Here is a 24,830-nt window from a genome sequence, read left to right as displayed (position 1 = left end):
TGGAAGGTTCTGGTACTGCCCCAGGGCAAGAGAGGCTCCTGATGTCATCCCAAGCCAAATTAACGGCATCAGGGGCTTCATCAGGAGCTGCTTTGTCTGGCACAGAGCTTTTTAACCACCGCTCAGTTCCGTTGTCATAATAACAAAGAGCTTCTGCCTAAGAGCTCAGCTCAGTCTCCCCTCTGGCAGGTTAAAGCCATTCCCCTTGGCCTGTCCCTACGGGCCCTTGTCCAAAGCCCCTCTCCAGCTTTCCTGTGGGCCCAGTCACGAAGGTGCTGGAATGCTGCGTTCTCACCAGTATCCTATGTACAGAATAACCTGCCCAACCCATTCTGCCCCATTGCCAGGTATTTCGTTATCCTCCAGATGAGGAAATGTGGTTTGTTCTTCTCATCTCTACCCCGCTACCATCCCAAGCAATGCGGGGGGATGCTGGCAGGAGCATTCCCTCCCCAGTTCCCCCTTGGAATGCTGGTGATGGTTGGCCCAGCTGGCAGGGGAGAGCACGGCGTTTCCTGAGTGTTTTCCAGGCCGTTTCTGATGTCTTTCCAAAGACCTTTTCCCTAGTTCCGTTGGGAACAGCTGCAGGAAAGCTCCTCCCCGAGGGAGGGGAGAAGACACCATTGATGTTCAAGAGCAATCTCATGACACTGGAGCAAAGCAGGAGTGGTGCTGCTGCCCTGCGAGGAAGGGGCTGGAGGCGATGGCCGGGGCACACGTGGGGCTTTGCAGGATCATGTTCACCTCCCATCTACCCTGGTGGAGATCCAGTGCTCCGTGGCGGCCGGGTCACATCCTGCCTCGTGCCTGGGAGAGGTGCCAACCACCGAGGGACAGAGGAGTCAGCACGAGCGCAGGGCAGGGGCAGCACGGCGGCGTGCGGGAGAAACGCATATCAGGAGACCTGGAAATGCCCCTTGCAAGGAGAGGAATGGAGACCCTCTTCCATGAGCAGCCCGAGACTGGGAACCAGTATCTGGAAGATGCTTTGCTGCGGAGTTACCTGCGAACACACCTTCCTGCCAAGGTCTGGAGTGCGCCGTTGTGGCTCTGTGTGTGCACAGCTCAGGTCGCTGGTTGAGGCTGTGAATTGAAGGTGTCTCTTGGCCCTGTTGTGCCTTCCAGCATGGAACTGAGGGGAATTTATCAGCCTTCTTTAAAACTTGTTCTCTTTGACTCAGTGAAGGGGTGAAAAATACTGCCAGGACATGAACAGGAGGGGGCTGAGGGGGTTCCTGGGTGTTGCAATACGAGTGTTGTTTTGGGATCGTCATTTGTTGCCTGATGGTCTAGAGAGACATTTCAGAGCAAGGGAAAAGGCTGCGGTGCTTCCAAACTCTGCTGTGCTCTTCCACTCCTCTCCCCCAGGGAAGAGGGGCTTTTAAGGACCTTTCTTCCCAAAGGAACAGGGCTCTTCTCAGCTGAGTGTTCAAGAGGCTGCAAAGGCTGTTGGGGTTTGCTTGTTCTCAGCACAGGTTTTCTGGCTTTTCTGGGCTGATTTTCATTCAGAGAAGTCTCTGTACTTACTGCAGGGGTGTGGAGAGCTGGGGTGAGACCCTGAGCTGTGGGTCTGTGCTCCATGGGGTCCAGGCCTACAGGAACCCCTGGAAGGAGGCAGCTCATCTCACTGGCTGTGCGCTGCTGTCTCAGAGCAAGCAGAGTGTGACCTCCTTCCATGATTTATACCAGCAGAAGCAATACAGTGACCTGTAAAGCCACTGGGTGTTGAGGGGCAGAACCTGGCTTTCAGCAATGCTTTCCCTGCCACTGCTTGCTCTCCAGGTCTGTGAGGCCCTGCAGAGTGTGGTGGCAGTGCTGGGAGCTTGCTTTTGTCACAGCCATCTCAAACGACAGGGGTGAGGCCTCCCTAAGCACCACTGTGGCCTTCTTGCCAGAAGAGAAGACCCGAAAGGAGGATGCCTTTGGGCAGTCATAAAGATCTTGCTCCATCTCTGCACCTTTGGAAGAAGCACGATTCTGATCTCCCAAAGAATAAAAGGGTCAGTGCTGTCTTTCACCAGAGCCAAGAGCTGCTCTCAACTCCTTCCCCAAAGAGACAAAACCAGCTGCAAAATCCACCTGAGAATCAGCAGTCCGTCCCTTCGTTCCTGTGCTTGGTCCCAGCGGGGCAGTGTTGCCTCGCTGCTGAAAGGCAGAGCTCAGGCTCTGCTTCATGCAGCAGCCTGAGAGCGAGCTCTCCACACCTTCCTCCCCAGGGGAGCAGCATCTGTGTGTCCCACTGAGGCAGGCACCATGCTGGAGGTTGGTTCCTTTGTGTTCAGTGGTGAACACAGAATGAATGGAGCAATTTGAGGGTGGTTTCTGGAGAACAAAGCACCTGCTTTTTCTGGGCGTCGTTTTGAGCTTTTGCACTTTGATCCTGCTGAAAATACAGCCTTTAACAGACAGGTTTGTACTGTCAATACGCAATAACTTGCACATTTCTCATACACGCATCCCAGGGACATCCAGGATTTACAGATGTCCTCTGTGTATCCTGGTGTAGGTGTTTTGGAGTGCACAGGCTGCTGTGTCACATTCAGCAATCACCACCATAGGAGCTCTGACATTGTTCTTTTAGCTCAGAAACAAACACATTCACTTGGGCAGCACTTGGTTTGTGAGGGTCAGGGGGTGAGCTCCCAGCTGGGCAGTCGAGGGGGTTAGAAACCATGGATGAGGTGAAGGAGCTGTTGCAGTTTGGGCTCTCTGTGGTATGCTGACCAAGAGACCTGCTTGGTAGAGTCATTCTGCCCACAGAAAAACAGTTCAAAGGTTCTTGTGCTTCAGGGATCAGCACAATTCATGACCCTTGTATTGGGAGGTTGTGCCTCTAGAACAACCTGCGGATTGCTGTCAAGATGCCAAGCACTGGAGGCATACACTGGTCCCAGCTGAGCTCCACTGACAGCAAACAGGGGTGCAGTGTGAGCTATGCCAGTTGATAGGGCTCTCGTGTGGATTTGGCTTCTTTTGTGATTTTTAACACTATTTCACCATTCACCTGAGGAAAACTGGTCTGAGGATGGAGACTTCAGAGCAGTAGCTGAACAGTGCGTGGTAATCCTTGTTATACACACTGAACGGCACAGCCATGAACAAATCAATCCTACGGGATGGAGCTTAATGAAAAGTCAATAGAGGGGGAAGGAGGAGAGGAAGAAGCAGTGTTTGTATTTCATCACCAGCAAATTAATGTGTTTTATAAGTGCACCACTTTGGGTACAGCAACTACAGCACTCACCTCCACAATTGTTCTACGAGGAGAAACCGAGCATCTCTTGATGAACAGCAAAACATTCCCCTGATGAAAGCAAGTGTGGATCGGTGCCCCTCTGACCCCCACTACAGCTTTGGGGGTATTTGTGCTGATGGAGGTCCAGCAGTGCTAGAAGTTGGGCCCACCTGACCTGATTTTAATCCTCTGTATGTCAGGTTATTTAAACCTCAGCAGCATTCCTTGGCTTTGGCCACAGCCAGTGAAGAGCACTTGCAGAAGGCAGTTCCTGTCACCTTGAAATAGGTGTCCAAGAGGGTTGGAATGAATCCCTGCTCTATGGGTGCTGGTTTCCCTCTGTTAACTACAGTCACACCACTCTGTCCAAGTGAGCCAAGCCTGGCTGAGGCACGGCACGTGAATCCTCATCCAGGGCCATTCAGGAGGGTGGATGCGGGATGGAAATTTGAATCTAGACACCCTTGGCGCCAGGCTGGAGCTGAAATGATTGCTCCATCCCTCCTGTTCTAATCTGGTCGGCAGGTAACTCCTGAGCCCAGTGGAAGCTTTCCTACACAGATGAAGGCTTTCTGGTTTTGGCAGCTCTCCCCCTGGCATTCTCCTCCAGCAGTAAAGCACAGAGCGGCTGAGGTTGGAAAGACCTCTGGAGATCATCTCGTCCAACCCCCCTGCCCATGTGCATCTGTGTCACTCTCAGCCCTGATACAAAAGCTCTTCTGTCTCCTGTAGAATCCACAGATGCTGCCAAAAGTAACTTGAAAAAATGATTTTTGGGGAAGAGAAAAGTGACAACTGAGCAGGGCTGTGCCAGCAGAGGCTGAGGGACAGGCTGTCCTGCTGCATTAGAGAAGTCATGGAAGGGTTCAATGGCAAGAGACCGCTAGTCCCAGAGGACAGGGCAGTCAGTGCTCTGCCATTCCAGCTGGGATGAGGCTCCTTGCCTTCCAGGAGCGTGCTGAAGGGCTCTTCTTGCTGTTCACAGGTACTGCAGGAGGTGGATCGGGACCTGGAGAGATTTGGAAACCGCCTGCTGATGCAGATCAGAGCCTTGGGCTGGGAATGTGAGCTGAACCCACCGGTGCTCCGGCAGTATGATGCCTGGGGACGGCGTGTGGATCACATCGTCACCTGCTCAGCCTGGAGGAGGATGAAGGAGATTGCAGCAGAAGAGGGGCTGGTTGCTGAGGCCTACGAGAGAAGATACTCCAACTGGAGGTAACTGGGGAGAATGGGAATGACTTGATGGTATTCTCAGCAAGGTATAATCAGTTGTATAACAGGTACCAGACGATGCATGGACAAAAGCACACCTACTGCTGCACTGAACAGCAGTGTCTGTCTGCTGCAGTGTTCCACATCAGTGATGAGAAGCTGTCACTAACGACCTACAGTTGCTCATAATATTCTTTGATGTCATTTTCCTGATCCTGGGGCCTGGCAATCAGCCCTGCCCCAGCTTTACATGCATTAGTTGTATCCCAGCTTAAGAGCTAGGATTTGACTTGAAGTTTCGCTGTGTTCCAGCCTCTGGGATAGACCCACATTTCTTACTTTTAAAAGCTGCACTTTACGTGCCCTGCCTGGCATAAGATGCCTCCCAGCCAGCCTTGCACTGACTGTCCCTCTGGGACTGAGAAACTTCTACTCCTCTTCTGGAGGAAGCAGGTTTTGCCGCCTTGGAAACGTGCAGTCTGATTCTCACCTGCTTTGGCTGTATTTTGTTCCTCTCTTCCCATCAAGATGTTTTACTCTCCTGCTGTGGCACTGCTGCCTAACCTGTCGGTTTCCCCTCACTCTCTTTCCTATAGCCGCCTGCATCAGGCTGTCAAACTCTACTTGTTCTCAAGCTCCTCTGGAGGATTCAACTGTCCACTGGCCATGACGGATGGGGCAGCCAAAGTCATTGAGGTATGAGCTCAGCTGGGCTCTGAGGGCACAGCCCACGTCCTGGCAGTGCTGGTTAGACTGGAGCACTGGCCAAGGATGGAGCAGAGCTCATCTGCCATCTGGCTCTGGGCACAGCCCTCCCTCGCTCTGTGACTCAGCTCCATCTCCCACTGCCTTTCTCGTTAGTTACAGGGTCTGTGTGCCCAGCTTTTCTGTTTACCTACAGCACTGTGTACAATAAAGCCTTTGCTGCACATGTGGCACTGCAGGTAGCTGGGAAGGTGTCCCATGTGCTTATTGTGAGATAGTTTGTTTTCCTGTTCCTGGTGTGGACCTGCAGTTCAGTGTCTGGGCCAGATCCATACCTGATGTAAATAAACCAACCTAGCAAGACTTGTCACTCTCTGAAGATTTGCCTCTGCGTCTTGGCAGCACCCTTTGCACTGTGTCCATGGCTACACAGGGCCCAGAGAAGAACTAGCCCCTCAGGAGCTAGCCCTGGTCATTTCCATTCAATAAAAGGTCAAAAGCATAATGCAGTGACCTCTTTCCTTCAGCTCCTTCAGCTGACACCCAGTATCTATGAACATGTGCTGATACCTGGCACTGTTCTCGAAGCTCTCTGTCCAGGTGTCTAGCACTGCAGAAACCTCAGGGATGCAACACAAGTGAGCACCTTCTGTGTGCACAGCGCTCCAGCAGCCATGCAGGAGCTGGGCAGGTTCAGGCGCTCAGCAGTAGGTGCAGATGTGCTGCAGTGCAGGACACTCGGTGCCCTGCTCGCCTGCTTGCAGACGATCCACTTGGAGCCCAGGGCGTGAGTGACTGTGAAAGCAACTGTCTAATTTCATCTACTGTGTTATCATCATCCTAAGTTCCTCTTCTTTCCCCCAAAACAGTCACTGGGTGTTCCTGGATCTCTGAAAAATGCTTTTGGCCATTTGACATCCCGCGACCCCAAGAAGTTCTGGACCTCTGGCCAGTGGATGACGGAGCGCAGGGGAGGCTCTGATGTTGGTATGTGTTCTGAGGTGGGAAGCAGCTGCAGCAGCAGCCAGATGTGTGAGCAAGGACTGAGGAAATGGAGAACTTATAAAGCCAGGTGGCTGGTTTGGGAAACTTGAGCAAAAGTCATCCAAATCCTCTGCATAGCTCTGCTTTTTAACCGGGAAAAGGCCCAATCTGCATGCAGCACACAGGCAGGTACAGAGCTGTGTTCCTTGCACAGATAACACACTCCTATCTAGCCTAGAATCTAAACCTTGAACCAGCCAGACCCATCCCAGCTGAGACTGAGAAAGCATTCTTGGCCTTCAGCTTTGAATGTTAGCAATGCTGTGATGGGCCAGGAAACCACAGACCTCCAGACGGAAATGTGGAAGGGGCATCGCCTGCATCTGCTGAAGCTGCAGTTGGTTTCCTGATGAAGAAGTGAAAGGGTCCGCTCTGGAGTGAAAGGTGTGCGTCATGGTAGGACTCCTGATTCCATAGTACCCTTTGTTGTACTGGGCTGTGCTAACTCCTGAAGACATGGAAGCACTGGATTATACACCAAGGTGTGTTCTGCTTATAGAGCACTGCCGTCACCAGCCCTTAGCCTGGAGCAGTTGCTGGAGAGCTTTGCAGTGAAGCAGATTTCCTTTCTAGTACTTAAGTCTGGCTGCATTTCTTATCCAGGGTCAATGAAAGAGATTAGCAGCTAATCTGTACTCCACCTTGATGGCAAGAGGTGACTTACAAGAGCTGCTGCTTAAACTGAAAATCAGCATTGATTGATACAGGAGTCCCCATAAAGCCAGGATGATCTTCTCCTTCCTTTCAGCTAATGGGACAGAGACAGTGGCCAGGAAGCAGCCAGATGGAACATATCGTCTCTACGGTTTCAAGTGGTTCACATCTGCAGCTGATTCTGATGTGACACTTACCCTGGCCAGGGTAGTGGATGCTGAAGGCCAGGTAAAGCAGTGCTGTTTGATGGTGGAACCAGCTGAAGGAGCAGGGCCATTCTTTTTCTTCCTTCTTTCATTGTAATAAAATCTCTTTGCATGCTTTTCCCATGGCCCTAGGGTTCCGGTGGCCTGTCCCTGTTCTTCCTCAAGGTTCGAGATGAGGAGGGGAAGCTCAACAACATCCAAGTGCAAAGGCTGAAAGACAAGTTGGGCACACGGCAGATGGCAACGGCAGAGCTGTGGCTGGATGGAGCTAAAGCAGAACTAGTAAGTAAGGTTCCACCTTCCTCTTGGGACTGGGCTGGCTTGACATGGCAGAGCAGAGGACCTGTGGGGGGTTTGGCAGTGATATCAACTGGAAAAGTTCCTCTCCTCCACCTCTGTGGCTGGCTGGTCACCTCACAGAACGCTTCACCAACGGGGCTGTGGGGCAGAGCTGAAAAGAGCTCAAGAAAAGATGGGAGGGAAGGCAAAAGAAAACAAGTCATTTCAGGCTGGTCGTTTCACTGATCCTGTTGCACTGACCCAGCTGAGGGACTGTTCTGAGGGACCAGGACGGATCATGCTGACATGGTCTCCAAAGCCACCTCTCTGGTCATGTTTAAATGAGATAGTGATGTTTTAAAGCAAGGAGATCTATGTGATGCCTGAGGACAGAGGGAGTGGACAGCCCCTATCTGTCTGTGACACAGCTGTCACTGTGATAGGTGTCCACTTCCAAGGCTGTGCCTGCACAGCTTCCACCAGCCTTTGTTCCTTGATGCTTCCAGCTCTCTGCAGAGGGTCGAGGAGTGGCCTCCATCTCCAACATGCTGAACATAACTCGGATCCACAACGTCATTGGTGCAGTAGCTTCCATGAGAAGGTGAAGGCAGCATGGATCCCCCAAAACTGAAGGAGCAGCTTATCAGGACAAGGGGACTTTGCAATGCTCGGCATTGCAGCTGATTGACTTTGCAGGCACAGGTCTGGAAGCCAGCAGTGCTGGAGGAGGTTGGCCTGTGGGTGGGTGACCGAGGCTGGCGTGGTGCAGCCAACCAGGGTTCTTCTAGTGGGGGTGGCTGAAGGGAGAGCTCACAAGTGGGAGGTTGCTGGTCTGACTGCTTCCCCTGGCTGTGTGTTCTCCAGGATGCTCAGTCTGAGCAGGGAGTACGCCCGCAGGAGGGTTGCCTTTGGGAAGCTCCTCAAGGACCATCCCCTGCATGTGCAGACGCTAGCACGGATGGAGGTAAGGCCCTGAGAAGCTGAGCTGAACCTGTGGTGAGGAAAGAGGGCAGAGATCCTCAGCTGTAATGAGCACAGGCAGCTGCCTCCATGTGCAGCAGTCAGGCTGCTCCTGCTACAGTGAGGGACTGCAGCTGGGGAATCACCATGTTCTAGTGGGATTTGATGTGATGATGGACCTAGCTTCTGTGCTGAACTTCACGTTATCCTAACCTAATGCTGAGGGGAGTGCCAAGGTTCATGCATGCACCTACTGTGATATGCCATGACCTCTGAACTTGGTCATTAGCATCGGAGTCTAAGGATGGCACCACAGTCTCCAAATCTGCAGTTAACAGGCTCTCCTCCAAGACTGATACAGACTCATCCAGCTTCCCTGGTAGCTCATGCACCAGGAGATGGGCTGTTCCCAGCAGGCTTGAAGAATTCCTGAGCAGTCACCATGCACTTCAGCTTCCGAGAAGTTTGTCTTCACTGTGTCCCTGCACAGGGCTCAGCATCACAAGACACCAAGCCTGAGAACAGCCTCTCGGTGTGGATGTCACCTAAGGCAATAACAGACAGTGGAAGGGAGAGCAGCGTGAGCTGGCACCCTGGCTCTGGGAGGAATTTCACGTGTGGGCCTTCCCTCACTGCAGAACATCTCAAAGCTTTGCACAGTGCTGAGCTGTAGCTGCTCACTAAATCAGAGGACACCACTTCCCACCCCTACTAAAGCTTCAGCAAGAAGGCACGCAGGCACGCAGTTCTCCTCCTGTCACCCCTCCAGGCACTACTTTTCCCTAGTGGTGTAACACCAACCCTTGGGCTGCAGTAGGTGCATGCAAGTGTGTCTAACAGCATTTAAAACTCCTCTTGCAAGGTGGGGAAGAGGAAAGTGGTCAGTGTCTGACATAACTTACAGCTCCAGCAGGTCTTAGCCTGTGGCCAGAACTGTACCTCTAAAAGAAAGAGCAGATCCCATTTAGTTCCATGGCTACAGAGCTGTGAATTGGTGCTTCCCGATTCACAACTGGCCAGGGAAGTTGCTTAGCAAACAACCTGTCAGAGACCTTGCAGATCCTGGTGCTCAGAGGTGGTCTTATGTCCCTTTCCCTTGGAAATGATGTGGATTTGTGCCCTGGATGCCTGATGAGGGCTCTGATAAGGCTCCAAGTGGGCCTGAGAAATGGCACAGCCCCTCTCCTCATACTAGAGTGCAGTAACTGAGAGCAGCAGCTCCAGACTGCCTTTAATATCTCACGCTTTGTGCCTTGCCTGGTCAGTGCTCTTTGCCTCTGGAGCTGTGGGTCTGCACGGGTGGCATTTTGCCCATGTCCAAGTATTGCACATCCCTTTGAGACGGTCTCACAGCACCTCAATGGACCAGGCTGGAGTGAGCCTGAGTCAAAGATCCTTTCCAGTGAAGCTCACACTTCTCTGCCTGCAGGTGCAGACACGAGGGGCATTCCTGCTCCTTATGGACATCGTTCGTCTGCTTGGACTCACAGAAACCAACATGGCAAGTGAGCAAGACCAGCTTCTGCTGAGAGTGCTCATACCAGCTGCCAAACTGTACACCGGGAAGCAGGTATGGAATGACCAGTTTGATGAAGAGGAAGGCTTTGGACAAGGGCCTGCAGGGACAGGCCAAGGGGAATGGCTTTAACCTGCCCGAGGGGAGACTGAGATGAGCTCTTAGGCAGAAGCTCTTCCCTGTGAGGGTGCTGAGGCGCTGGCCCAGGGTGCCCAGAGAAGCTGTGGCTGCCCCATCCCTGGCAGTGTTCAAGGCCAGGTTGGACACAGGGGCTTGGAGCACCCTGCTCCAGTGGAAGGGGTCCCTGCCCGTGGCAGGGGTTGGAGCTGGAGGAGCTTTAAGGTCCCTTCCAACCCAAACCAGGCTGGGATTCTGTGATTAACCTGGAGCAGGGCTGTGGGGCTCATGAGCAAGCACAAGAGCTGGAAAGGGGTGTGATGGACACAACAGGATGGGCAGTGATAGCAGGAGATACCAGCAACGGCCTTGAGCTGCAGACCTGCAGCAGTTCCTGCTCTGCACCGAGGTTGGACTCTGGGCAGCAGACCTGTCCCTTTGCTCTCAAGGCCACAGATCTGCCATTTGATCAGAACAGCCACAGAACACTGTGAGAAGGACTCCACAGGCCGCAGAGGAATGGTGCTGAGGCTGCTCTAAGACCAAGGGGGGGCACTGAGCCATGGGGAATATCTGTCCTCTAATTAGGAATAAATAGATGAGAACAGCTTAGCATCAGCCTTTAACTTCAGGGGGCTGCCCCTGTTCTAATTGCCCTCAGCTTAACCACTCAGAAGCTTACACACCACAGGCAAGTAGAAGACGAAGACTCCTGGACTAGAGACATACACACACATGTGCCAAGGCAACCACAGGTTTATCCTTACCTGGAGAGGACTGTACTGAGACAGGATCTCTCTGGACCTTCTCCCGGGGTCTGACTGCTCCTGCCCATCCTCTCAGTGTTACTCAGCCTTCACTCTCGAGCTCCTCCTCCTGCATCTGCTTCAGCACATCAGTGGGATCCAGGCAGTGCCATCCCAGCAGGAACTGCTGTGTGCCATGAGAGGTTTCTGGTTGCTCTTTCCCCGTCTGCAGCATGGATCATGTCAGCTCTCTGCATTTTGCAGGCTTCTGCTGTGGTTATTGAGGCAATGGAGAGTTTTGGAGGCCAAGGTTACATGGAGGATACAGGCTTGCCAGTCATAGTCCGTGATGCTCTGGTAAGAAAGCAGGAGAAGCTCCTGTGTGCCTTCTGCTCCCCTGCCCAGTACCGTGTGGTTGCTCCTGAAGATGTGCTCAGGGGAGAACACCTTCCTCCAGGTGTGGCAATTCCCTACCTGCCTTCCTGCTGAGCCCAGCCGTCCCCAGCAAGGGGATGTGGCTTGTTCCTGCTGCTGGGGTTGTCTCCCAGCTCCCAGCACCACTGCCCCTTTCCGCTTGTGCTGAGGCATCCCTGGAGATTCTCTTGGCATCCCTTAGCCCATGTCTTTGGTTCTTCACGTTCCCCTTTCTTTACTGCAGTGGCTCCAAGCTGCTCCTTCAAGCTCTTCCACCCACAGGTGCTGTCCATATGGGAGGGAACAACAAACATCCTGTCCCTCGATGTCCTGCGATCCCTCAGCAAGAGCCAAGGGCAGGCGATGGCCGCGTTCCTCTCCTCCGTGCAGGTGAGCTCAGCCTCATGTGCCCGCAGTGGCAGAGCTCTCTGTGGGGTTTCTGCTCCTGCTGAGGCTGGCAGGGGACATGACCAGGGTGAAAGCTTTAGACAGGTATTCAGGAGGTGTCCTCCCATCCTGCTCTGTAAATAGGACTGATGAGGGAGAACTCAGGCAGTGCTTGTTTGGGATCCGTGTGCTGCAGAAAGCGCAGGTCCTTGCACCTCAGCAGTGAAGAGGTTTTGCATTGTGAGAGCTCCTCGTGACAGGCACCTCTGTAAATGTACTCTTACTGTGAAGGAGTCACCTTCCTGACCCCAGAATCATCCTGTGGGTTTGCTTCTCCACTGGAAAACCGCCCCAAGACTGCTTGTGCCCTGCTAGTGAAGCTTCAGCAGGGCTGCCCACTGTGTCACTTTGATTCCCACTGAAAGGATGGAGAAAGCCAAAACAATTCCATTGCTGTTCTTTGGCTTTACCTACTGGCTGCTCTTCGAGAGGTGCAGCACTGGCAGTTGTTCAGGTTTCAAAAGCACAGAAGCAAGAGACTTTGGGTAAAGAGCATCTTGGTCTGACACTGAAATGGAGGAGGAAGGGAGCCAGTGGTGGGCTCTAAGGTAGTTTGGAAAGGCAGCAGCCTGCACAGTCTTACACTTTGTCATGGTTTAAACCTTGTCATCAAGTCAGCCACGCAGTCTCTCTTTCACTCCCCTTCTTTCCCTCCCCCTACTCCCGGAGGGACGGGAAGGGTAATCAAAAAGGAATGTAACTCCCATGGGTTGAGATAAGAGCAGTCCAGTAACTAAGGTATAACACAAATCACTACTGCTACCACCAATAATAATAATGATAAAGGAAATAACAAGGGAAGAGAATACAACACCTCACCACCCACCGACCGATAACTCACCCCCACCAAGCAGTGAACCAGCCCTTCTGGGTACAAGGGAAGAGAATACAACACCTCACCAACCCACCGACCGATAACTCACCCCCACCAAGCAGTGAACCAGCCCTTCTGGGTAACTCCCAGTTACATCCCGGGCATGACGTGCTGTGGTATGGAATACCTCTTTGGCTAGTTTGGGTCAGGTGTCCTGTCCCTGCTTCCTCCCCCCTTCCCCTCCTCCCTGGCAGAGCATGAGACTCACAAAGTCCTTGGTCAGGGTAAACATTCTGACCAGCAACTGAAAACATCGGCTTTATCAGTATTATTCCCAGGCCGAAAGTCAAAACCACAGCGCTGCACCACCTACTAAGAAGGAGAAAAACTGACTGCTGCTGCTGAACCCAGGACACACTTACACTACTCTGAACCAATCCCCCTACTCAGTCCTTGGAGCACCTCCCTGGGGTAGCTGAGGGGGTCCCTCCAGCTTCTTAATGGAAGCATTAGAGAACACAGCAGTGGGATCCAGAGCAGGCACCTGCACAGCAGTAACCCCAAGCACTGAGATGTCTCCATTAGCAAGCTCCTCACTGCTCTCCCACAAACCACGCTGTGGATGAGACTGGAGCTGACAAGTGAGCACTGACTTCAGAGGTCCCCACATTCCAGTAAGTGCCATTGCATCTGCTGCTGCTCTTGGCTGCCTCCACTTCCACAGGGAGTGCCTGGGACAGGCTGAGCTGGGAGCGGTGCTGCTGCACTGGTTCTGCATAGCGCAGACTGGCACATTTACCCTACACAGGTCACAGCTTCTCCCTCTCACCATGGGCAGCAGGGCACTGAAGGGCAGAGCAGGGGGGATTCCTGCAGGCTGCATCGGGCAGGAAGGTGCTGAGTTCCTACAGCAGCATCAGGGCTGCACTCACAGGAGATGAACAACCTCTCACTGAGCTCCAGGTGTTCACACTCTCGGGGTCTGTGGGAGTCTGGCTCATTTGGAAGCACCTTTCCCACTCCTGTCTAGTGAGGACATCGTTTGGCCTTGCATAAAGGGGTTTTTACTGTCCCAATCCATTTCCTTTTTACTGATGCACATGAAATGAGTACACTTTATTTTATGGGTGCCCATCAAGGTTCTGTGTGTGCAGGATTTGTGCCCATGACAGGCTCTGGAGGAAGCAGCATTTGTACTTGGTGCGAACCAGCACTTGGTTCTTTGGGGATCATTACCTCAGGGTAATGTCCCCCTGACCCTGCTGTCACCTACTTGTGCTTCTATCCTGTGCCAGTTGCCTTTAATCCCAGTGCAATATCTATCCAGTGCTGTCATCTGGGAGCAGGACCCCGTGTCCCAGCTGTCCTCAAGAACTGGGGAGTGCAGAGACCTTCCCCATCCCCACAGCAGACAACGGATTTTAGGGGTTGTGATGCCCATGGAAGGTTGTTACAAACAGGTCATTGGTCTGCAGAGCCCCTGGAGAACACATGGTGAGAAGAGTGAGTGGGAGAGGACAGCCCTGGAAGCCAGCTCAGCCCTGGTGGGAGCTCCAGGTGGATACAGCCCAGGGGAGACCCATAGAACCCAGCCTGGTTTGGGTTGGAAGGGACCTACAGCAACAGCGGCTGCCCCATCCCTGGCAGTGTTCAAGGCCAGGTTGGACACAGGGGCTTGGAGCAAGCTGCTCCAGTGGAAGGGGTCCCTGCCTGTGGCAGGGGTTGGAGCTGGAGGAGCTTTAAGGTCCCTTCAGCACAAACCAGGCTGGGATTCTATGATTAGCCCGGAATGGGACTGTTTGGCACACGAGCAAGCACAGAGCTGGAAAAGGCAGTGATGAGCAGGCAGATTCAAGGCTACAGCCTCTGCTGGGTTCATCCGGGCAGCCGTGTCCAGGGAGCAGCTGGTTTAGACTCCCAGCAGGGTATCACTTGTGCTTTCACGTGGTGTCTGGGGCACTGGAGGGGCAGCAGCTTACCTCGACCAGGGCAGCTTTGAGGCACAGCTCAATGCCCGATGTCCATCGGAAGAGAGCCCCTCTGGTCCTGGGGCCTGTCCCTCTGACACCACTTGCAGGGAAAAGCTCCTTTAAATCTGACTTTTCCTGCCTGGACACAGCTCTGGTGCCTTTGTGGAAGTAAGAGCGTAAAACCAGGAGAATCAGAACCTGGTGCAGGTCCACAGCGAGAATTGGGATGGGATCTGGTCCCCACACGCAGCTGCAAAACCAGCGCAGGAGCAGCATCACGGGGGCTCTGGCACACAGGAATTCTTCATGTTCCTTTTGGCAACGCCAGCCCAGCGGCCCCTTCCCGTGCAGGAGGTGAACACGTTGTGGTTCTTCCTCTCATTGTTTTCCTGACAGGGAAAACTGGATCTGGCTTCGAGCACCGGGGGCCTGGAGCCCGCTGTGGGGCAGACACGGGCTGCACTGGGGAGGCTGGAGCAGTTCATGCGAGCAGCTGGTCCCAAGGGGGCACTGACGATGGAGCTGGCAGCAAGAGACTTCTCCTACACCCTGGCAAGGATCTACACAGGTGGGGGAAAGGGAAGCGATGGATTTCAGAGCGGGAAGGGGCTGGGAAGCCGGCCTGGCATGGCCGGGATTCAGATCTGCCCGGTAAAGGGTGGTGTGGAAGGAAGCTGGGTCCCCCCCTTCTTCCAAACGGAGGCAGCTCAGCCTGGCCATGCTGCTGATGTAACCCCCTGCTGCTCCCGAGGGAGCCGGGAATACCGGTGTTTCCTTCCACAGGAACTCTTCTAATTGAACACGCAGCTCGGCCTGATGCTTCCTCCACAGACATCGCCGCTGCTCGAAGGTGAGTGAAACCCTCCTCAGGGTCTGGCCTAGGGGATTCCATGGGCATTGCAGCTTTGCTGTGTTTCTGCGAGCGGTCTGACCCCTCAACCCAAGCTTTGCATGGTCACAAATGGGGACAAGCAGCGTTCTGGGCTGGTTCCTGTTAACACACCACGGGCAGTGGTGAGAGGGATGCAACCGGGGCAGCCTTCATGGCGAGAGCAGCGCTGGCTGCGCCCCAGGGCTGGGACAACCCTTGTGTGCCCTCTGTGCAGGTGGTGCAGCCAGGAGCTGTGTCCCGTGCCCTCTGTGCAGGTGGTGCAGCCAGGAGCTGTGTCCTGTGCGCTCTGTGCAGGTGATGCAGCCAGGAGCTGTGTCCTGTGCCCTCTGTGCAGGTGATGCAGCCAGGAGCTGTGTCCCGTGCCCTCTGTGCAGGTGATGCAGCCAGGAGCTGTGTCCCGTGCCCTCTGTGCAGGTGATGCAGCCAGGAGCTGTGTCCCGTGCCCTCTGTGCAGGTGATGCAGCCAGGAGCTGTGTCCTGTACCCTCTGTGCAGGTGATGCAGCCAGGAGCTGTGTCCTGTGCGCTCTGTGCAGGTGGTGCAGCCAGGAGCTGTGTCCTGTGCGCTCTGTGCAGGTGGTGCAGCCAGGAGCTGTGTCCCGTGGCCATGGAGCTGGACAATGGCAGCTACGATGCAGAGGCCGCGCTGGTGGACGCGGCGCTGGTGGACGGGGGCAGCCCTGCCTGCAGCAGCAGGCTCTGACCTCCTGGGGGTCCGGCTCCGGAGGCTGTGAGCCCAAATCCCGCGGCACGGTGGGGATGTGGCACCAGCGGCCAGGCCAGACCCAGCCTGAGCCACCCCAAGCTGCTCCAGTGCGACACCGCTGCTTCGTGCCATCATCTGCTGCCACAGCCACAGCCTCGAGGCCCAGTGAGGCACGGACATGGGTTTACCATGACTTGGAGCAGCAGCTCTGCAGGTACCGATTGGTGTTCTTTTTAGTGACAGAAGTCAAACTGAAAGTGAACTGAAGCTGATTAAACACAGAAACCCACCCTTTTTTCCTGTTCACCTCCTTGCTTCCCAGTGCCGCGCACCACCGTCCACCCTGGCACTTGCTGGGATGGGTTTGATGTGGGGGCCGCATCCCTTCACACAAGCAGCTGGTCCTGAGGGAACGTTTGGCTAAACCAGAGGGTTTATAACCCAAACATCCTGTTTTCAGGGGCAGGGTGGTCACTGGGCACCGCACAGCCTGGGGCCTGCTCTGGATCATTCCTTTTATGTTCTGCTTTGTCTCACACAAGCTTTGCTTTTACTCTGAACCAACCCGGAGCGGAAGCTTTACCTTCATGTGCATGGTTGGGCAGAGAAGAGATTCAGAGCAGCCCTGCAGAGAAGGACTTGGGGGTGTTGGTCCATGAGAAAATGAACATGAGCCGGCTGCAGTGTGCGCTCGCAGCCCAGAAAGCAACCGTATCCTGGGCTGCATCAAGAGGAGCGTGACCAGCAGGTCGAAGGAGGTGATCCTGCCCCTCTGCTCTGCTCTCGTGAGACCTCACTTGCAGCATTGTGTGCAGTTCTGGTGTCCTCAACATAAAAGGGACATGGAACTGTTGGAACAAGTCCAGAGGAGGCCACGAGGATGATCAGGGGCTGGAGCACCTCCTGTATGGAGCCAGGCTGAGAAAGTTGGGGCTGTTCAGCCTGGAGAAGAGAAGCTGCTGGAGACCTCAGAGCAGCTTCCAGTGTCTGAAGGGGGCCTACAAGGATGCTGGGGATGGACTCTTCATCAGGGACTGTAGTGACAGGACAAGGGGTAACGGGTTCAAACTGAAACAGGGGAAGTTTAGATTGGGTCTAAGGAAGAAATTCTTTACTGTGAGGGCAGTGAGGCACTGGAATGGGTTGCCCAGGGAAGCTGTGAATGCTCCATCCTTGGCGGTGTTCAAGGCCAGGTTGGACAGAGCCTTGGGTGCCATGGTTTAGTGTGAGGTGTCCCTGCCCATGGCAGGGGGTTGGAACTGGATGATCTTGGTCTTTGCCAACCTTGACTATTCTATGATTCTATGGTTTGGGTGCCTCATCCCCGTGCTCCGCAGAGGAGGGCCAGAGGAACGTTCTCACCCTGCTGCACTTCCCGCATGGATACAGTCAGTGGTCAGAGTCCACATGGGCACTGCTGTGCGGAGCTGAGCCGGGGAGGAGGTCGCTTCAATCACATCCCTCCAGTGACATCAGAACCGTGGGAGCTGCTACCAGAACTGGTCCAAATGGGCAGGTTGGACACAGGGGCTTGGAGCAAGCTGCTCCAGGGGAAGGGGTCCCTGCCCGGGGCAGGGGTTGGAGCTGGAGGAGCTTTGAGGTCCCTTCAACCCAAACCAGGCTGGGATGCTGTGACATGAATTCTGCCCTATGTTTTAGACTGAAACCCCGTAACCCCCCACCAAAGCAAACGCCTCCATCGTGACTGTGTCTCGGCACCCTCAGCCCGTCCCTCTTCCTGCCTGCTGTTACCCTGATGACCAAAGGATTTTCCTTAAGAAGTTGCTAGGAACAGGAGACAGACACTAATGAACCAAGTGTCTGTTCTCAGCCCCAGCGCTGCCCGATGGGGGTCACCTCCCCCCTTCCCGACGGAGTTCTCGTGGATTTCTGAACACCAGGATTAAGTTTTCCTTACACACGAGCTATGATTTACCTAAAATTCAGCCCCGCGGATGGGGATCCCGACAGAAGCTCCGGTACAGACCCGAGGGGCTGTGAAGCTGTCACCAGGTAGGAAAATGACAGCTTTATGAAGATGTGAATACTCACTCTGAGGCTGCAGCAGAATAAACGCTGGTACAAAGAAGCACCAGGGCCCAGCGCTTTGTGCTGCTGCTGAACGGCTCCTGCTGCCCGGGCTCAGAAGATTCAATGTGCTTGAGGTCATTACTCAAGACCCCAGCTGTCAACCGGATACACCCAAAACCCCCGTAAGGCACAAGCAGATGTTGCCACCGCAGAGAACTCACTGAGCAGCGGGACTAGGGGAAGCTGGCTTAAAAAGGTCACTGTTAAACAGCAGGATAAAACCTGGGCAGCGTTTGAAGAGGTGAAAGTCTGAGGAATGGGGTGATCTGAAATCCCAAAATGCAACGACCTGAGCCGGTGCCGGTGCTGTGAGTGCCAAGGGAAGGATGTGGTTGTTACTCCTCTGCCTGCAGTAACTGCTCCTCACTGTGCCCATGGGGCGCAGGGGGCAGCAGCGCAGACGGATGCTGGGCTGGAAGGTGATGCTTCTCCCTCTGCACCCTGGCGCTGGTGGAGCCCCTCTGTAACAGAGCACCCGAGCAGGACTGCTCAGTATCGCCGGGCTCCTCCTCGGCCCTGCCCTGGGCCCAGGCACCTCTCACCTTCCTCATGCTCCAGACCAGCCTCAGGCACTGCTTTTACTCTTTAAGCACAGCAGGGATCTCCATGGAGCACAGGGGCCCCATCGGCTGAGGGCGGCCCTAAGGACTGTGTCAAAGCGGAGTGGATCCTGCTCCAAAGCAGACATGGAAGCACCGGCTCCCCCTTGGCGCTGCTGAGCGGCTCCTTCAGGTACAGCCCAGCCCAGCGCCTTCCAGCTCACCCTGGAGCCGGCTTCCTCAAAGGCTCACGCTGGGTAACCGGGGACCTGTCAGGGGATGGTTACAGACCGAGCACAGAACATCCGCACCCCCTGCCAAGGGAGCTGGGGATCAGCTTTCCTGCACGGGGCTTTTGTCCTCTGCAGCCTCCCAAGGGCTCAAACCCCCCCCGAATGCAGGCTCCATCCCACACCAACAGCGGTTCCTGACACCCCCTTCCCTTCCCCACCCAAGAGCCGTTGGTTTCCCCCCTACACACCGCGGGTCCTCAGCCCTGCAATGAAGCTGCTGCTGCTGCTAATGGCTGCGGTGCCATCTCCACTGTGAGCCCAGGCCAGGCTGGCTGTGGGTGCACGAGCACTGCTGGGCTCCTCCGCCACCAACGCTGCCCCATCCCTGGCAGTGTTCAAGGCCAGGTTGGACACAGGGGCTTGGAGCAAGCTGCTCCAGTGGAAGGGGTCCCTGCCCGTGGCAGGGGTTGGAGCTGGAGGAGCTTTAAGGTCTCTTCAACACAAACCAAGCTGGGATTCTGTGTGTGAGACTCCACGCAGCCACCTCCATGCGAGGAGACTGAAGGACCGCACGGACACCGCACACTGAGCGGAGAGCATCGCTCTCCTCTGAGGCTCTGCTGCTGTTTGAGAGCTGTGCCAGAGGGGAAGGAGGTTCATGAGGAAGAGCTGATCCCCAGGACATGAGCTCCCCAGCAGAGCTGCTCAGCTGGAGCCCATGGGCACAGCACCAGCAGCGCCGTGCCTGGGGCTGGGGGTACCAGTGGGGACACAACAGCTACAGCGACTGCACCAGAGACTGAGCAAGCATTGGGGTAACTCGGGTGTGAAAGGAGCTCCAGGAAAATCAAACCCTGTGGTTCCTTTGCATGTTCTTAACAGTGCAAAACATCAGATGTGCTTTTCGTCCCCGCAGGGGTAAACAGGAGCTCAGCTGTGCCCACAGCTCTGCCCAGAACCTGCAGCTTCAACGGGTTAAATAAATACCGTGAGATTATAAGGCAATTTGTGCCCAATGTTGTGTGCTCGGAGCAGGCCCGGCCCAAAGGAACTCACAGCTGCGGGGGGAGCTCCTCAGCCCCCTGAGAACTGGGAGCAAATCCTCGCTCAGTGAGACAAGAAGGAAGCGGTGGGGGGAGCGGAGGCGATGGGGCCCATGTGGCCAACCAGGAGCATCAGCCCCTCCTGGGGAGACTCTGCAGGACAAGGAGCAGTTTTCCACCTTCTGGGAAGAGATCAGAAGTTATTAAACCTGAGCCTGGTTTGTTCCCCACAGCTGCAGCTCCATCATCCAGCACAGAGAAAGGCAAAAGGGGTTGCAAGGCTCTGACCAGCTCCCTTGTGGCGAGCGGAAGGGAAACCTGGAGCTCCCTGCTCCAAAGGTCACTGAGAGGAGGAAAGCTCCCTGCTGATCCCCACTGCTCCCGCATTCCGGCCAATGGCTTCAGAGCAGCGCTTTGGAACGCGATGGTTGCCTAAGGGAAGAAGGAAAAAGGAGACGCTGGGGAAGACGAGGCCCTCGGGCAGCTCCCACCTTGGGCTGCGCTGATGGCACCCGGGGTTGGTGCTTTCCCGTCCCTGGGACGCCTGCACCGAGACTCCCAGTGGGAAAGGGAGCACCGGGAGAGCTGCAGCCTCCCCGGGCAAAGGCCTTGGTGGTTCTGCTGAGCCGCAACGCCAGCTCCTGGAAAGGGCAGGGAAGAACGGTAAGAAAGGAGGAAGGGGTCAGCAACCGCTGCCATGCAAAAGGCTAAACTTTATTCACTTTTATTTATATATTTAACAATTCTAAAGTATTTACTTCTGGCTTTGACAAAAATGAAAAATAGAGGAGCACTTTCCTGGCGGGAGGAGCGGGGGCTCTGTACAGCTCCGGGGCCTCCTTTACATACAAAGAAAAATAATAGGAATAAAAAAAGTGCTTCATCCATCAAAAAAGGACTAAAGAGCTGCAAGCATTTATTCACACTGTACATCACAGACCCGCACCCGTATCGGAACCTCTTGGCACCTGGCATTAGAACTGCACAATCTGGTTTCTGGCTGGTTTCACCCCAAAGCCACCCCACGGCTCCCAGGGGCAGACCTCAAAGCATCCCCCTGGGAAGGAGCCGGGATGGAGCCGGTGTCGCGCTCTCCCTGCTCTGGCTGCTCCCGCTCCACTCGGAGCCGCTGCCCGGCCCTGTGCTGGGTCAGGAGCAAACACCTCCAGATCCATGCGCCTGGAGAACCCATCTTTACCCATGCTCTGCCCTCCTGATGGGCTGGGCGATGTTTCAGACCCATGCTAGGGCAGAGTGCAAGGTGCTTCCTCTCTGGAGCCCCTTCCCACAGGGATGCAGGCTGCCCGGCTGCACCAGCCCCTGCACGTTCCTGCTTGTGCATCTCCAGCTTGCACCGCAGCAGCGCAACGATGCTCACTGAGAGGGGGCAAGCTCAAAGTCAACAATAAAACACCCTGATGTTCCCCATCAGACCTAACGAATATTCTGAGATGGTTTTCTCTGTGCGATGCTTGCTGTGGATTACGGGATTCCGACATTCCAAGCACTCCCTTCCCAAGGCTTCTGAGATTTTGAGCTTTTGTATCCAGCACTCCCAAACACTCCAGCAGGATTCTTGAGAGTATCACGAGAAGCTGGAACTGTGTCCAGGCAGCACACTGCAAAGCAGGATCTACGCTTCTTCCTTGCCAGATTGCACTACGCAGGCTCTATCCAAAGGGAATGGGAGGAGTTCCCCCCACTCACTTAGAAAGGGATATTCAGGAGATTCACACTTCGATGAAGTGACCTGAAAAGCAACTTGGATTGGGGCAGAAGGAAGCAGGGGAATCCATGATGTATTTCCAGGCTTTGTAAACCCTCAGGCAGGATTTTCCTATCGGAGTCTATTGGATACAGATTGCAAAGGAGGAGACGAGCACCAGGGCGCTGCCATGGAGCGAGCCCAGCGCCTCACCGCTGCTCTGCTCTCCTGGGGACAGCCTCGGACCTGGCTCTGGACCACAGCACGGTGGTGCCTGTGCGAGCCACGGCCAGAGCCCTGCCCCGGAGCAGCTCCACACCCGGTAACCCCCCACAGCCAGGGCCAGGGGGGACTCGGAGGTCTCCCACTCCCCGCTTGGGTCTCCACAATGGATTGTATTGGCAGAACTTCAGAGGCACCAGAGGAAAGCCCATCGCAGCCGCTCCAACCCCTTCTCCCAACAAGCACATGCTTCCCTTTGCCAGCGCTACCCGGGCGTTCCCGCTCCGAGCCGCCGGCAACAAAGCACCCCGGTGTGTGTGCAAGCAGAGCTCTGCAACTGATTGAGGGTAACTAAGGCCCACTCTAAGAACAGAGAGGGAGAGTGCTCTCTTGGGAAAGAGATTCCCATTTCTTCTAGCAGCAACAGGTTCCCAAACAGCAGTTCCTTGTTTGGAAGTAACAGGAGTGATTGAAAGCGCTAGCACTGACGCTACAGGAATTCACGCTCCGCACGCTGGCTGGATTCATTCCCCTCTTCTCCTTCTCCTCCCCCCGGCCCCCCCCCCCCCGAATTGTCTGTCTGCAACAGTTCTGCAGTGGGACAGTTAAATACAAAGGGGAAAGCTGGTTCTGAGCCAGCCCCCATCCCACTGCCACAACCTTCCAGCAAACAAACATATATATATTATTATATATATACACACACACGCACGCGCGTAGACACATACACACAAATAGGACAGAAAGGAAAAGGGGGAGAGCTGGAAAAGGAGAATCCCACAATCCAGCGGCACGTCCTCGAGGTCTGTCCTGCTGAGCAGTGTTCCAGGCCCCAACCTCCCATGTGCACACTTGGCTCCCTCGTCCTCCCAGCCGCAGCCCACCGGGAATCCTCCTGCCTGGCTGTCGGGGGACCGGGCACGGCTGCTCCGCACTGCTTCAAGGCTGGAACTTTAGTTTGAGGTGGCAGTGATGGGTTTATCCAGTTCGAGGTCAAGGCTGGAGCTGCTGGGGTGCAAGCTGCTGTAGCAGGATTTGCAGACTCTGCTGGGTTCGAAGAGCTGCTGACTGGGAACGGGCACCTTCTGGTTACAGCAACTGGAGCAGAACACGTTTCCACAATTCCTTGCATCAGGAAGGGAGGAGAAATGGAAAAGAGAAGATTAGCAGAAGTCTGACAACGTTCCCCGAGCTGTAACTTCTGCTGTTCACAGCGTGGTGATGTGGTCAGCCCAGGGGCTGCAGCAGCTCCTTCCCAAGCATGGGATGCACATGAAGCCACCGCACCAGCAGCTGCGCCCTGTGCTCCTCACTGCTGCAGCTGGAGTGGAGCTCTAGGGAAGGACACCAGGAGGGAGCACAAAGCCCATGAAGCATCTCTAGAGCCACAGCTCTCCTGTGCAACGCTGAGATCAAACTCAGCTGACAAAGGGGAGACTGAGATGAGCTCTTAGGCAGAAGCTCTTCCCTGTGAGGGTGCTGAGGCGCTGGCCCAGGGTGCCCAGAGAAGCTGTGGCTGCCCCATCCCTGGCAGTGTTCAAGGCCAGGTTGGACACAGGGGCTTGGAGCACCCTGCTCCAGTGGAAGGGGTCCCTGCCCGTGGCAGGGGTTGGAGCTGGAGGAGCTTTAAGGTCCCTTCCAACCCAAACCAGGCTGGGATTCTGTGCTTCTATGAAACTGGAGGGAACCCACCCCTCCCTGAAACAGGGGTGAGTTCTCTCTCATGGCCTGCAGAGGAGCTTGGGCACAATGATGCTCATCACTGCACTGCACCCCAGGGGCACATGGCTAAAGTAGAGCAGTCAAGGGCCCTCCCCCCATAAGGCTATGTGGAGTGTGGTGCCCTGGCCCTGCTCACATCCCTGACCCAGCCTTGTGTTAGACACAGGCTGTCTTGGGAGCAGGCGGGAGCCTTGGCTCCTTTCCTCTTCTAAAAGCTGGTGAGTACCAGCACAGAGACATTTTCTTGTTCCTCTCAAGCACACTGCTGGAAGTTGAAGCATGGGGCATGAAATAAAACCAGCCCCAGTTTGGGCTGATGCAATCCTCCAATGCCCCAGCAGCTCGGCCCCTATTGCAGCATTCCCAGCACTCCCCACACAAGGTAAACTGAGTCCCAAGGATCATGCAAAGGCAGAGCTGGGCAGGCAGGTTTGTCATGCTCAGCAGCACAGCCGGGTGCTCACACACATTCCTGTCAGGTGTGAGCCGGAGCATGCAGCTCGCAGGAGGCAGGGATGGAACCGAAACCTCGAGTTAGTTACCTGCTCTTCCTGCAGCCCCCTCAAACCTGCTGCTCTCACACTAACCTGAGGGGCCTGTGCTCCACACTCATCAGCTCCACAGGGAGTTCAGAGGAGCACTGAGAGACCCGAATTGTGCAGGTTCACCTCCCTGTCCATTCACTCCTTGCCACCAGGGTTTTGTGCCATTATCATTACGTGCTAGGAAAGATCTGCTGCTGCCACGAGACTGACAAGAGAATTCTGCCTGCACCCAGCAGCTTTGATTAATGCTTCACTGCCAGAGACAAGATTTCCAGATGCTGGTCACTGATGGGGAAAGAGGCGGCAGAGAAATCCCATTTGTCACTTCAGTGGGCTCATTTTCTCAGTTCCAGGCAGTGGCTCCTGGTCTCAAAGCTGTAACCCTCATGCTGGGAGGCTGACAACAGCCCCAGCCTTCCTGCAGTGGTACTGAAGTCTTCTCCAGGACCCTGTTAGAAACCTCTGTCAGAAACCCCAGCAGAGTGAGAACAGGCTCACAATGAGTGAGGTGTAACACGGCAAAGCCATTCAACAGCGCCCATCTCTGCTGCTCAAAGATGATCCAGCAGAAGCTCCCTGCTGATGGATGAGGTCAAAAAGGAACCCGAGGGATCAAAACAAGTACGTGTTTGCTGTAGCTCACCAGCTGCCTAACATGTGCTTGGGGTTTTTTGTTGTTTTACCCTTCTGTGACAGGTAAGTGTAGCTGTTCTCCCCCGAGCTTCAGAACACACTGACCAACTCCTGCTTTCTATCCTGGTGGCCCCTCTGCTTTGCTCAAGAGACTACAAAGAGATGTTAAAAACCCATGC

The 24,830-nt window shown here is 54.9% G+C and overlaps 2 protein-coding genes across 6 annotated transcripts in view; one reads left to right on the top strand and one right to left on the bottom strand.

Annotated features, from left to right (window-relative positions):
* Positions 1 to 703: 703 nt before the first annotated feature.
* LOC308226552 (acyl-CoA dehydrogenase family member 11-like) lies at positions 704 to 15,915 on the top strand (the record flags this gene model as incomplete). The annotated part of the gene is made up of 14 exons (XM_080628366.1): positions 704 to 1,027; positions 4,221 to 4,453; positions 5,047 to 5,146; positions 6,025 to 6,142; positions 6,948 to 7,090; positions 7,192 to 7,341; positions 7,845 to 7,939; positions 8,203 to 8,302; positions 9,728 to 9,868; positions 10,942 to 11,034; positions 11,374 to 11,481; positions 14,719 to 14,890; positions 15,106 to 15,172; positions 15,789 to 15,915. 14 exons carry the CDS (start codon positions 704 to 706, stop codon positions 15,913 to 15,915), a joined length of 1,971 nt encoding a protein of 656 aa, XP_080484492.1.
* A 4,602-nt stretch (positions 15,916 to 20,517) lies between these two features.
* The window catches only part of MTMR3 (myotubularin related protein 3), a 77,274-nt gene continuing 72,961 nt past the window's right edge, over positions 20,518 to 24,830 (bottom strand). For all 5 annotated transcript variants that reach the window (XM_080628493.1, XM_080628497.1, XM_080628494.1 and 2 more), the window contains one exon: positions 20,518 to 22,876. In XM_080628493.1, coding sequence (XP_080484619.1) covers positions 22,705 to 22,876 — 172 coding nt within the window. In that variant the 3' untranslated portion in view covers positions 20,518 to 22,704. The remainder of the gene's footprint in view (positions 22,877 to 24,830) is intronic.

Source organism: Psittacula echo, assembly GCF_963264785.1.
Source record: "Psittacula echo genome assembly, chromosome: 13".
Classification (NCBI taxonomy): domain Eukaryota; kingdom Metazoa; phylum Chordata; class Aves; order Psittaciformes; family Psittacidae; genus Psittacula; species Psittacula echo.
The sequence above is the reverse complement of the archived record's forward strand: the minus strand, read 5'-3'. Positions and strand labels throughout refer to the sequence as shown.